The sequence below is a fragment of the Musca autumnalis genome, unplaced genomic scaffold, assembly GCF_047663935.1.
Source record: "Musca autumnalis isolate F117 unplaced genomic scaffold, ASM4766393v1 scaffold_4, whole genome shotgun sequence".
NCBI classification, from domain to species: domain Eukaryota; kingdom Metazoa; phylum Arthropoda; class Insecta; order Diptera; family Muscidae; genus Musca; species Musca autumnalis.
The window spans coordinates 134504949-134517975 of record NW_027411977.1 but is presented as its reverse complement, the minus strand read 5'-3'; the positions used below and the strand labels follow the sequence as shown (position 1 = coordinate 134517975).

Here is a 13027-nt window from a genome sequence, read left to right as displayed (position 1 = left end):
TAGTTTCTTCTTTATTTTCAGATTCTTGTTCCTTTTCGTTTCGGACTTTTTTTTCAAATTCCAAGAAGCGAGATTTGATTGATTTCATTCTATGTCAGATTTAGAACAGACAAGGGATCTTTTAAAATAGCAATGTGTGCAGTCCGATTCTATTTTTAGCTCGATGGTTGGGACTTCATATAATACCAATTGTTTAGAAATTTTAGTTGTTTGATATGCAGGAAATGTAAGACAACATCACGACGACAGTTCTAACAACTTTGGTCTGTTCCAGAAACTGCAAGAATCTACTTATTTTTACTACGATAACAATTTTTCCTTTATGTTTTCCGAAAAAATAGTAAAAATTAATAGATTGTGTTGCAGTACTGGAACATACCAAAATGAAAATAAACAGGTGTTTAAATAAAAACACAAACATCATCTCTATTGGATCGATGGAATGGGTACAAATGCTGATGAAAAGATCGGATCTTTCACGACTTCCTTTGCATTGGTTCAAATCCTAATGAAAAGATCGGATCTTTCACGACTTCCTTTGAACCAATGCAAAAGATGACATGAAATCACGTCATCGCAAAGAACCCCTTCCGTCAAATTTTGCTGGGATTCCAAGCAAATAAAGAAAAGCACACACAAACGAAACAACAACAAATAGAATTGTTTATTTTTTGTAATGTTGTATGTGTGCTTCCACTTGATGAGTGACTTGGAAAACTATCTACGATTGCGAGTTTTGTAACAGTGCAAAATACGATGGACACTTGTTTTACTTATTACGCACAAGCAACGGTCTTAATGCGTCGTAAGTGTTTTTTGTGGTGGTGGAAAAAATACGGAGTGCAAGAAAACAATTGTATTAAAAAGTAAACGACTCAAAAAACTTGTGTGCGCTCAAGTGGCTTCCGAAGGCAAGTGACTTGTTGATGATCTCTGATCTATACCAATCCTTTGGCTTGCCATCTTAACCAATTCCCAAGAATAACATTTTCACTATTCTTTGGCATGTCATTTTCACCAACCCTTTGGCATGTAATTTTCACGTCTTGTTCGGAAAATGCTGTATTGAAAACTACTCTGGTTTGTCCTGACAGCTGGCGCTTCTCAGCTGCGATAGATGGTGGATGTTCTCCAAGGACCGCATTCACACGATAACTGTTTACTGCATCTGCGAGTGTGAATGCTACTTAAACCTGGTTGAAAGGCTTGTTGATCGAGGTTCTCTCTTGTAACGTTAGACTTCTCTTTCTAGATTATGAAGACCCCCTGGCTGCCTGGGCCTGTGGTCTGAATTCTGCTATCATCGACCATAACATTCAACTCTATTGTTCCCAACTCGGCCGCCCAGGTAGTGAAATGAGAAGCCGTAGATTTATTGGCTGGTACTTGCATATTCCTCGCGTGGAAAAAATGGTAAGATCAGACAAAAAGGAGCTCAGTCTTTCACAAATGTCGTCAGGGAAGGCACCTGACGCCAAGATAGTACAATCATTCGCATACGTTACGTTCTCAATGCCGTCTGCAGCGTTTGGAATTCAGAAGAGGTTTTCTTCACTCTACGGGTCTTGGACTTCTTGATCCTAAATTCTACGTACTACTGTCATCCACACTTAAAATTTATTATCCAACGTTTCAAACTTGGACAGTGCGTAGTCTGCTCGATGACATCAAACAACGAGGGTGCTTGACAATATCAAAGGGCTTTGCTAAATCAAGTGTCACTATCACTGTTCTATCGCACACCTTGCTCTGAGTGAGTCTTCGGCTAATATGGAATGGCCTTCAGCGCAGTTGTTGTGCTGCTTATGGATCCTATGCTATTGATCGGCAACTGGAAAGTTATTTCTGATGGTGGAAGAACTAAAGCCACAAGGGTCCTTGCTACGGGCGACAAAATCGGCCTGTAAGATTCAACTTTGCTGGCATCCTTTTCGGGCTTCAGTAGCTGGACTATTTTCCAGACTTCGGGAACAATGTGTTTGGCAAGCGGCAGGTTGTAAATTTAAGTGAGAAACTTGACTTCCGGCCGTCCCAGCTGTTCAACAGCTGGCAAAAAATCGATGGCACTATCGATAAAATCGATTGTTTTTTAAAAATTAAATATCGATAGATAGTTTTGCCTATCGATATTATCGGAACAAAAACCCCCAACCCAAAACTCATTAAAATAAATAGAAATTTCGCTGGTTTTCGGTTTTGTGTGCGTGAGAAAATAAGCCCGTAGTCACACGTACATATTTTTCGGAAAGGTAAAATGTATTTTTTTTAATATTTTTATAAGATAAAAGCAATTTTTATTCTCCGTTGCATATCTGTGAACTACATGTGCAAAATGTCAAGAAAAGCATTGACATTTCCGCCATTTTCATCCCCAAATTAATGGTGTTGACAGCTTACCGATAATATCGATAGTAATCGATATTTTAAACTATTATATCGAAAATATCTAATGTTGGTAATATCGATGGTTTGCCAGCTCTAAGCTGTTGCAGTCTAAACACCGCCGCTACATGTAGGGATGTACAAATCGACTATTTTTTTTTTTGTAGTGATCTGTAAAAATGGTTCAAATGCTGATGAAAAGATCGGATCTTTCACGACTTCCTTTGCATGGGTTTAAATGCTAATGAAAAGATCGGATCTTTCACGACTTCATTTGAACCAATGCAAAAGATCCAGTGAAATCATGGCATCTCATGGAACCACTTCCATAAAATTTTGCTGGGTTCTGACATCGATTGGCAGTGAATGACTCTGGCGCACATTGAGTTCAACTGCCGAGATGGTGTCCAAAAATCAGCATTCATACTTATGAACGGTGAAAGGAGCACTAAATGTCTTACCAGTCATTCAACAAACTGTTAAATGGATTAATAATCGAGCTAGATATCCAAATCGACTAATACCACACTTCGTACGCATGGTACTAAGTCCCTTCTCTTTCTACATAAATTTGTCCCGGAAATGTATACTTTCCGAGTTATTGTCCTTCAAATTTCAGCAGAGATTACCGAATGAATCGAATGATGAATGTTTGGACTGGATTCGGATTGATCTGAAATGTTTATCACAGGTAGGGCTTGAAGTGCTGATCAAACCAATGTATATATCATGGGCAGGAAGTCCATACTTCCCGAGATATAGGCTCCGAAGGTTCAAAAATTCCCTTGGTTTTGACGATAAGTTTATTTTCCTTTAAATCGAAATTTTTTTATCATCGATCCAAATCCAGTCCCTATATTCAACTTATGCCCAAAGCTTAAAATCCATTTATAGGATAAAGCCGCCTACTAATTAGAGAGTTTTGTTTAAGTATATTTTTCGACCGAATCCCACTAAAGGATATTTGTTCCCAATTTTTTTTATCAATAATGTTGGGATTTCGACATAAGAGATTCATAAATAGATAATCATAAGATTTTGTTACAACTAATTTTATTAAAAAAAAAAAAAACTATAAAGCCACTTCTGGAATAGTTAATGGTTCGGTGTTAGCATTGAATTCTTCTTCATCTTCCGTCTCACTTTCGATCATTTGCTTTCTACGTTTTTTCGAGCTCTCTGGTCGACTGCCTCGACTATCAGCATCATCTTCGTCCATGTTATCATCTATCTCGCCATGTCTGCTTTTGTCCACATTTTCATATTTACTTAGTTTTTCTTCCAGCTCTTCAATTCTTTGTTTTTTCGTATTCAACAATACGGCTACTTTTCTCAAAAGTCTTCTTTCCAGTTTGTTTTTCTCCTCAACACATAAGCGATAATCGTCTAGCAGCTCTCGTGAATGCTCATCAATTTTATGTGCTTTTTCTACCCTTTCACTTAGTGCCTTCCTTTGGCCGTGGAGTTCTTCAACTGCTGTATCCAAAATATCATAATGATTTCGTATTGTTTTCAGTGGTATTTCCAAAAACAACATGGGTATCGAGTTCGGTTCAGCTTTCCAAACCTTGAATGCATTGTCATCTTCATCTAATTTATAGGAACATCCGGGTAATGAAATGTACGTTGTTAAGGCCAAACGACATTCTTCGTAGTAGTCATTATAAGCAATATCTAGTTCTTCTGCTGACTCCTTCATTTGGTTTATGCTCAATGAACCCGAATAGCAATGATTCGTTTGGGAATCTTGTAATATTATCATGATTTGATCCTCCAGCCATTTTGTTTGTACATAAAAATATGCTTTGCTATCTCCTGTTGCGTCGTCGGTTGTTTTTAAGATTTTATTTACGGAAACTGTGCTGGACATTGCAAATTTTTTGAGTTACAAAAAAATTCCATATGCATCTGAAATCGTTGCGAAATTCTTTCACTTTGTTTTTGTTTACAAAAAACAGCTGTTATAAAAGTGTTGTCAACAAATTAATAAAAAACCGACAAATCTTTAAAGGCCCCCACTCATTAGTCAGTCTGACTGCCAGCATTTATGGTAGTATGTGTAAATTTTGAAATTTTGAGAATGTATGTGAGACTTTTTCAAGACTGATGAAAATCAAAATAGTTTTGATTTCAAAATGAACCCCCATCAGTCTGGGTGAATTGTTTTTATTTTCAAATTGTCAATAAACAATTTTGAAAAACAGAAAATAATGTTCGTGTAGGAACACAAAAAACATAGAAATCATTCATTTGTGGAGGAGAAATTCAAGATTTTTAGACTTGACTGATGGTTCGTGCTACACACTTGTCAGTCACACATACACAAAGGGTTCATCGGACTGACGGCACAGACTGATATATGAGTGGGGGCCTTTAAGTTGTTTTTTGTAGTGATTGAAACCAAGGCAAATTTATATAAGGTAAATGCGTGAATTACAACAACTAACAAATTTACAAAAACAACATTGTTGTTATTGAAAATTCGATGTCAAAGAAAATATTGATCGCTCTAAACAATTTCTCAGGTAAAACATAAATACATTTTGAAAATCCTCTAAAGTATAAAGGCCTCGTCACATAAGAGGATTTCTGGCTTAATTCATTAAGTTGCATGTTCTTCCGGCTTTAAGTCAAAAGTCAAAGCATACGAAAATCGTGTTTCAGCACACATTCAGCCTCGTAGAGATGCGACAACTCTACGCGGCTGAATGTGTGCTGAAACACGATTTTCGTATGCTTTGACTTTTGACTTAAAGCCGGAAGAACATGCAACTTATGGCCTGTTCCCGTACTTTGTAAAGTGGTAAAGGTCGTAAAAGTTGTAAAAGACGTAAACGATTTTCATATAAATTTTGTATACGGGAACGCAAAATGTGTAAAAGTGGTAAAAATTTTAAAAAATTTTTAGTTCTGGAACAGAGCATTAATGAATTAGGCCAGAAATCCTCTTATGTGACGAGGCCTTAACAAATTTTAATGAAAATGTAAATATAAAAGTCTTATTAAACAGTCTGTTATTACTAGTGTTATACTATGTTTACATTTACAAAATCCACTCGATTTCAACTGTCAATTCCATTGCTCAAACGTCAAATGAAATCGAATCGATTTCAGATGAGTTTTCATTTGACGTATACACAAAGGAGTTGACAGATGAAATCGAGTGGATATAGTAAATGTAAACATAGTATTAAGGAGCATTGTGATCAGCGTGACCGCTGAAAATTTTGAAAAAGTATCACAAAAAGTATCATTTCTGGAAAAAATGGCACAAGTTTTTTGAAAAAGTAGCACAAAAAGTGGCACAGTTTTTTTGCTATTGTTAAGGGGTTATAGACACTTATTAAGCACCAAAAATCATTATTCAAGATTTTTTATAAAAGAATTCTAAATATTGCATATTTTTCTGACAAATGCCAGCCTACGAAACATTGTTTTTACTAAAGCTGTTTGCGATTCCCACCGTAGTTCGAAAGCAAATAAACGGATAAGATTATATTTTGTGGGATCAATTTCCTTTCCTTAAGCGAAACGGAAAATGTCGATTTCGTCAAAAAAATTAATAAAAGTCCCTCGCTCGATTTTTTGTTAATAATAATGTTGGTAATAATACATTAAGACTATGCTGGATTTAGCAAATCCAAACGATTTAAATTGTTGTTTTCATACAATATATGTCAAAAAATTGGGATAATGGATAATATATCGTCGTATAAGTGTATAGTCTTGTCGCTGGCTGCGACTTGAGTTTCTCCTGGGAGGGATAGCGAATTTAACAACTCCCTGTGAGCCACCAATTCCCACCAACCAAATAAAAACACCTTCATAAATTTATATGTATGTGTATATGTATGTGGGTAGTAGCGTAAAGAGCGTTTATTTCTAACAAAAAAATATAAATTAAAAACTAATAAAAAATATAAGGAGCCACACAACTTACCGCAGTCTTTATCCCTCACGAACTAAATTTATTAAAAAAGGGCGACAATAATAAACCACAAAATTCTACTGCATTGCAAATTTCTAACGGTTTTGTTCCAACAAAACCTGTTTGAGTGACAATCAATGCAGTAGAATATGAGGAGAAAAGGACTGCGGTAAACAAAAACATAACAAAGGCTCAAATGATCAAAAAAGAGAACGACTCAAAACAAAATAAATCAAAACATAGAAACACACACATGCAAACATATGGATGGCTGTGTCAGTGACGTCACACTGTCACCCATATGATGCTGTGTGAAAATGAGATCAAACAAAAAATGTAAGCAAAAATAAAATATATGAGCGGCAGCGACATCCCCGCCCCCGTGAATCGACCCGATTCACTATTCAATATCTAAGACGGCAAGTTTAGAGACGGGGCGCTTCAAGACTCCAGTCGATGTTACAATATCAGCTTGTCGGACTACACCATCTTTGCCTTTGTACACCTCTTGCACTCGACCTCTTCTCCATTCACGACGAGAGACATCAGGATCACAAATTAATACCAAGTCACCTGGGGATACGGGCTTTGTGTACTGGCACCATTTAGATCTTCTCGTCAGTGTAGGCAAATATTCGGCGATCCACCTTTTCCAAAAGTGTTCACGAAGCTGTCGTGAGATACGCCACTGTTTCTTCAACACAGTTGGTTTGTCGACAATTGTTCCGGCTGGAGTTTCTGGCCTATTTGGATGGCCCAACAAAAAATGATTCGGCGTTAATGGTTCTTCTTCATCGGGACCAACAGGCAGATGGGTTAAAGGGCGTGAATTGACTATATTTTCCGCTTCAATGAGAAAACTATGTAACGTGTGCTCTCTGGGGGCGACTTCCTTCAAGGTTACACGCAATACCTTTTTGACACATTGAACCATCCGTTCCCAAATGCCTCCTTCTGATGGATTATATGGGCAATTGAACTGCCAGTCAATGCCCTTTGTAGACAACTCATCCTTCACTCGGACCACATCGAAAACTTCTTCAAATCTCTTGGCTTCTTGGTCTGCTCCAACAAAATTCTTGCCATTGTCACTCCGTATTCTTATGGGGGTTCCTCTGCGATTTATAAAATTGCGTATAGCTAAAATGCAGGCATCGGTTGACAGATCAAAGGCAATCTCCAAATGTATGGCTCTTATCGTCAAACATGTAAATAGAGCCACCCATCGTTTTTCATGACGTCGACCAATGGTGATGGTAATTGGGCCAAAATAATCTAACCCGGTATAGGCAAATGGACGGACATTTGGAGTTAATCTGTCGCTAGGCAGAGAACCCATAAATGGCGGCGTTGGAGAGACACTGCGTAACTTGCAGACATTACATTTGGAGATACAGCTTTTTAATAGTTTTCGAAGTCGAGGAATCCAATAACGTCTTCTTATGGCGGCAATAGTGGCTTCAAAATTTTGGTGCTTCATAAGTTTATGCTCATGGACAGCAATAAGTTCGGCTAGGCGATGCTTTGGCGAAAGTATAATGGGACGTCTGGTTTCAATAGGCAAACAACTGGCGGCATCAATACGTCCATATACTCGCATCAAATTATTTTCATCAATATAGGGCGACAGACTATACAACTCGCTGCTTTTCGGAATGGAACCACCAGACTTTAAAATGTCTAATTCGAAGGCGAAACTTTCGCGTTGAGATAGGCGGCAAAGAACAGTTTCGGCATCCTTGAATTCGGCGACTGTTAGACAAGTTTCTCCGTCTCCAATTTTCTTCTTCAAATATCGTTCGACAAATCTCAGGACATAACCCATTGTACGTTTTATCCTGAGAAAAGAAGAGAAACGATTAAAATCAATAACAACATTTGTACTGACCGTTAAAACAAATTTCGAACGAAGCTCTTCTTCAGGCGGCTCATCATTGGAGGTTGAAATCATTTCGGGCCAATCATCATCCGGCTGATGCAAAAATTGTGGACCTTGGTACCAGCGAGAATTAAAAGAGAAATCCATATTTCTTTTCGCTCTTGTTGTTTCATCGGCAACATTTAAATTAGTGGGCAACCATTTCCAATCAGTAGGACGTGTGGAATCCAAAATCTCTGTGATTCTATGGGCGACAAACGGCTTATATCTTCTGTTGTCAGAATTTATCCAGTTGATGACAGTTGAAGAATCACTCCAGCAAATTCGTTGGGAAACCTTGACCGAATGTTCCTTCTCGATGGTGCACAGCAAACGAGTTCCCAATACGGCAGCTTGTAGCTCAAGTCTGGGAATGGTCATTGATTTCAACGGAGCGCATTTGGTTTTTGAGGTAATAAACGAGACTTCAATCTCACCATCTGACTTTATCGACCTCCAATACGACACGGCACCAAATGCGTCTTCGCTGGCATCGACGAAAATGTGCAACTCGACTGTTTCAGGCAATCCAATTCCAAAGTAGTGTCTAGGAACACTCACTTGGGCCACATTCTTCAACTCATCACGCCAATTATTCCATATGTCAAACAGTTCATTTGGGATATCTTCGTCCCACCGAATATCATATCTCCAGACTTCTCTCAATAACAATTTAGCAGTTACCATGAAGTGACTTAATAAGCCCAAGGGGTCGTATACCGACATGACAACACTCAACAATTCTCTTTTTGTCGGGCACCTTTCTCCACTGATGATATCTGGTCTCACTCGATGAAATTTCAGCTCAAACTTAAATGCGTCGTCACCAGGATGCCAATACATGCCCAAAATCTTTTCTGTGGAAAACTGAACATCGGCTAAATCATCACAGAAGTTCACATTTCTTCCCAAATTACCCTCCAGAGCCACGACAACCTCTTTTGAATTCGATGTGAAATTGCGCAACTCGAAACCAGCTGATTTGTGTATTTCACGTACTTGCATCGATATCTCTATGGCTTTCTCTGATGTTTCGAAGCTGTCGACGAAATCATCCACATAATGGTTGTCGATAATTGCCTTTACTGCTCTGGGGTAACGATCACGAAATTCTAGGGCATTGGTCTCTTTCACATACTGGGCAATACAAGGCGAGCAAGCGGCTCCAAACGTCATCACAGTCATCTCATAAACATCTGGGGGACAATGTTCATTTTCACGCCAAAGAAATCTTTGAGAACACCTATCTTCTTCGGCAATAATAATTTGGTGAAACATCTCTTTGATATCTGCACAAACAGCAACTTTCCCCATTCGAAAATTAAACAAGACGGCAGGCAGTGGTCTATATTGTTGAGGACCCTTCAATAATTTCGAATTTAGAGAAACTCCTTCGACTTTGGCGGCAGCATCAAACACGAGGCGAAGTTTCCCAGGCTTCAGAGGATTCAACACACCAAAATGTGGCAGATACCAAGCTCTCGGGCTACAAATAGATATTTCGGATGATGTTAACTTTCGTACATACCCTTTATTGACATAATCCTGAATGATTCTTTTGTAGTCGGCACCAAACTCAGGATTCTTCTTCATTTTCCGCTCAATTCCAACAAGTCGATTAAAGGCCATGGAATAGCTATCCGGCAGGACTACATTTTCATCACGCCATAGTAGTCTGGATTGAAATCTTCCGGCAACCTTTATCGTAGAATCCTTGAGCAACTGTCTAGCACGAACATCATCCTTACCCTCTATTGTCGGCATGGCCTTCACACCAAAATTTTCTGTTTCGAAGTAACTTGAAACCAAATCATATAAATTTTGCTCTGGCTGAGCTGTCAGCAAACATGTGTGGGATGTAGGCTGTCTTCCACACACCTGACCAAAAACTACCCATCCTAGGGGTGTATTTGCTGCATAAGGTCCACCTTCTTCTAATGGCACAACTTCATCTGGCAACCCCAAATGACAATGATCAAGGCCGATGAGCATCTTAGGCGTCACGTTGCTGTATGGCTTCACTGGCAGCTCATAATGCTTATTTGACTTCATGTTGAAACTTTGAGTGGGCAATTTCAAATTTGGAACACCATACACATTTTTCAAAGCATACTTCCTCTTCTTAGATGTGCCACTCACATGAAGATCAACCACCATTGCACTTTCTTGAGACGACTTACCACCATACCAGCTTAAATTCAACTTGCTTTGACGGCCACTAAGTCCAAGTTTCACAGGCAGCACTCGGAACAACAAGTTTGATTTCTCACAAATACTGGAAACACAACTCAACACTGGTTCGGCATCTTGATCATTCCGGGCAACAACACTATTTGAATTATTTTCACCAACATCTTTTGATTTGTCATGCAGCAATTCGTTATGTTTTCTTTGGCAACCATTTACATGACATTCTTTTCTACGGCGGCAATTTCTATTAGAATGTCCACTACCAAGACAAGAAAAACATAACCTTAACTTCTTCACTTCATTCCATCTATTCGGCACTGACATGGAATGGAATTTCTTACAATCAAACAAATTGTGTTGTCCTCGGCATATTCGGCACTCTTCTTCTTTATCTTGCTCATCAGATGCATATAGAACTACTTTTTTCTTTGTTTCACCTGTTGGACGACTTGTTGTTGTAAGCTGGACACTTCGAATCAAATTGGCAACACTTTTCAACCAATTGTTAAAATCCAAAACTGTAGGCCACGATTCCAAATTCGACGAGTACTGAGCCCATTCCAACCTCTTACTCATGGGCAACTTTTGAATCAACTCATCCATTAGTGTAGGGTTTGATAAATGTTGATGACCATCTGCTGTTTCCAAAAAGGCGGCAAGATTTTGTACTTTAATTGCAAATGGCACCAACTTCTCCACAGCATTTTCACTAATGGACGGAATTTCCCTCACCTGCTTCAACTGCCCTCGTATTAACAATTCAGGTCGGCCATATTGGAATTTCAGTTGCTCCATCACCGTGTTCACATTGTCCGGATGTATGAGCAACGACTTCACACACTCCCTAGCATCACCCTTTAATGCTTTCTGCAATCTCACACAATTCTCAAAATTATTGTACTGGTACGCTGCCGTTGAATGTTCAAACGCTGTTGAGAACATTGGCCAGTCTTCAGGGACACCACTAAAATTTGGCAAGTCATACAACTTTTTTGGCAATGGCGGCATCAAAAAGTTGTTATAATATGGCGGCTGTTGAACTGCATTAAACGGCTGCGTCAAGGGCGACTGAGATACAGGCAGAGAAGTTGGCAGCGACGGTTGGGCAACGAGCGACGGAGCAGGTTGCAGGGTCGGCGGCTGACTATGGCGGGAGACTGTAGGCAGATCACTGGTTACGTAAGATTGTGGCGTGACACTCGGGCGATTTGTGTCCACTTCAGACTGGGCACTGCAGGAACCACCACCATACTCACTCAAAATGTTACCAGTAACCACTTGTGTTGAATTTGGCGTTGATCCGTTAGCGGTAGTCCTTGCAGCTTTCAATGCACGCTGTGAATTTTGCAATTGTATCTGCAACACGTCAATTTGTTTCCTCAAGCTGAGAAACACTTTGCATTGTTGTTGCTGCAATCGGTTGCGTGAAAGCACCTGTTGTTGTTGTTGTACTAGAAGCTCCAGCAGTGGTAGGCATATTTGACCCCCCGGCTGAAGTGGAGGCACCAACTGGAACACAACTCGCATTTGTTTTTGTTGTATTTGGTGGCGATCTCGGCATCATCTTTACAGCACACACACAAACCAATCAAGAGGTAGCACAGGTTTATAAATGACAGCAAAATTCCAAAAGTAAAATGTCACCAAATTTTCCACACAAATCTTGCAAACGAACAACAATTTTTCAAAATGGCGGCAAATTTCACAAAAAATGGCTCCAATTTTAATTTTCAGCACCACAAAAATTTCAGCAAATTTTATACCAGAAGGGCCACACTATTATAAATTTCAGCACTGCAAAATTTTTTAATTCCACTTGTTTCTTGAATACAGCAAATATTCCTTGAAACAGCAAACAATGGGCCAAACAAATTTCCAAACACGGCAATGAAACGTAAATTCACAGCAATTTCTCCAATAAATTTGTCCACAAAAAACTGTCCAACAATTTCGCCAATATTCACAACAGATTGCGAAATAAAATTTTTCCAAAATTTTCCTCTTTATCGCTCTAGAGTGCGAAATAAAGTTTGTCGCTGGCTGCGACTTGAGTTTCTCCTGGGAGGGATAGCGAATTTAACAACTCCCTGTGAGCCACCAATTCCCACCAACCAAATAAAAACACCTTCATAAATTTATATGTATGTGTATATGTATGTGGGTAGTAGCGTAAAGAGCGTTTATTTCTAACAAAAAAATATAAATTAAAAACTAATAAAAAATATAAGGAGCCACACAACTTACCGCAGTCTTTATCCCTCACGAACTAAATTTATTAAAAAAGGGCGACAATAATAAACCACAAAATTCTACTGCATTGCAAATTTCTAACGGTTTTGTTCCAACAAAACCTGTTTGAGTGACAATCAATGCAGTAGAATATGAGGAGAAAAGGACTGCGGTAAACAAAAACATAACAAAGGCTCAAATGATCAAAAAAGAGAACGACTCAAAACAAAATAAATCAAAACATAGAAACACACACATGCAAACATATGGATGGCTGTGTCAGTGACGTCACACTGTCACCCATATGATGCTGTGTGAAAATGAGATCAAACAAAAAATGTAAGCAAAAATAAAATATATGAGCGGCAGCGACATCCCCG

At 38.8% G+C, this 13027-nt stretch overlaps 2 protein-coding genes across 2 annotated transcripts; both read right to left on the bottom strand.

The window, feature by feature from the left end:
- Positions 1 to 3398: 3398 nt before the first annotated feature.
- On the bottom strand, positions 3399 to 4340 carry LOC141401571 (uncharacterized). Its single transcript, XM_073981882.1, has one exon. The coding sequence runs from the start codon at positions 4250 to 4252 to the stop codon at positions 3455 to 3457; it is 798 nt and encodes a 265-aa protein (XP_073837983.1). The 5' UTR covers positions 4253 to 4340; the 3' UTR covers positions 3399 to 3454.
- Positions 4341 to 6212: 1872 nt separating this feature from the next.
- Positions 6213 to 12759, bottom strand: LOC141403968 (uncharacterized). The gene is made up of 2 exons (XM_073987100.1): positions 12663 to 12759; positions 6213 to 12604 (listed from the first exon to the last, which is right to left on the bottom strand). Exon 2 carries the CDS (start codon positions 11943 to 11945, stop codon positions 6711 to 6713), a length of 5235 nt encoding a protein of 1744 aa, XP_073843201.1. The 5' UTR covers positions 11946 to 12604; positions 12663 to 12759; the 3' UTR covers positions 6213 to 6710.
- Between the last annotated feature and the right edge of the window lie 268 nt (positions 12760 to 13027).

Excerpts from the sequence above, each read along its gene's own strand:
- LOC141403968 (XM_073987100.1), bottom strand. The coding sequence starts at position 11,945 with ATGCGAGTTGTGTTCCAGTTGGTGCCTCCACTTCAGCCGGGGGGTCAA.
- LOC141401571 (XM_073981882.1), bottom strand. The coding sequence starts at position 4,252 with ATGTCCAGCACAGTTTCCGTAAATAAAATCTTAAAAACAACCGACGAC.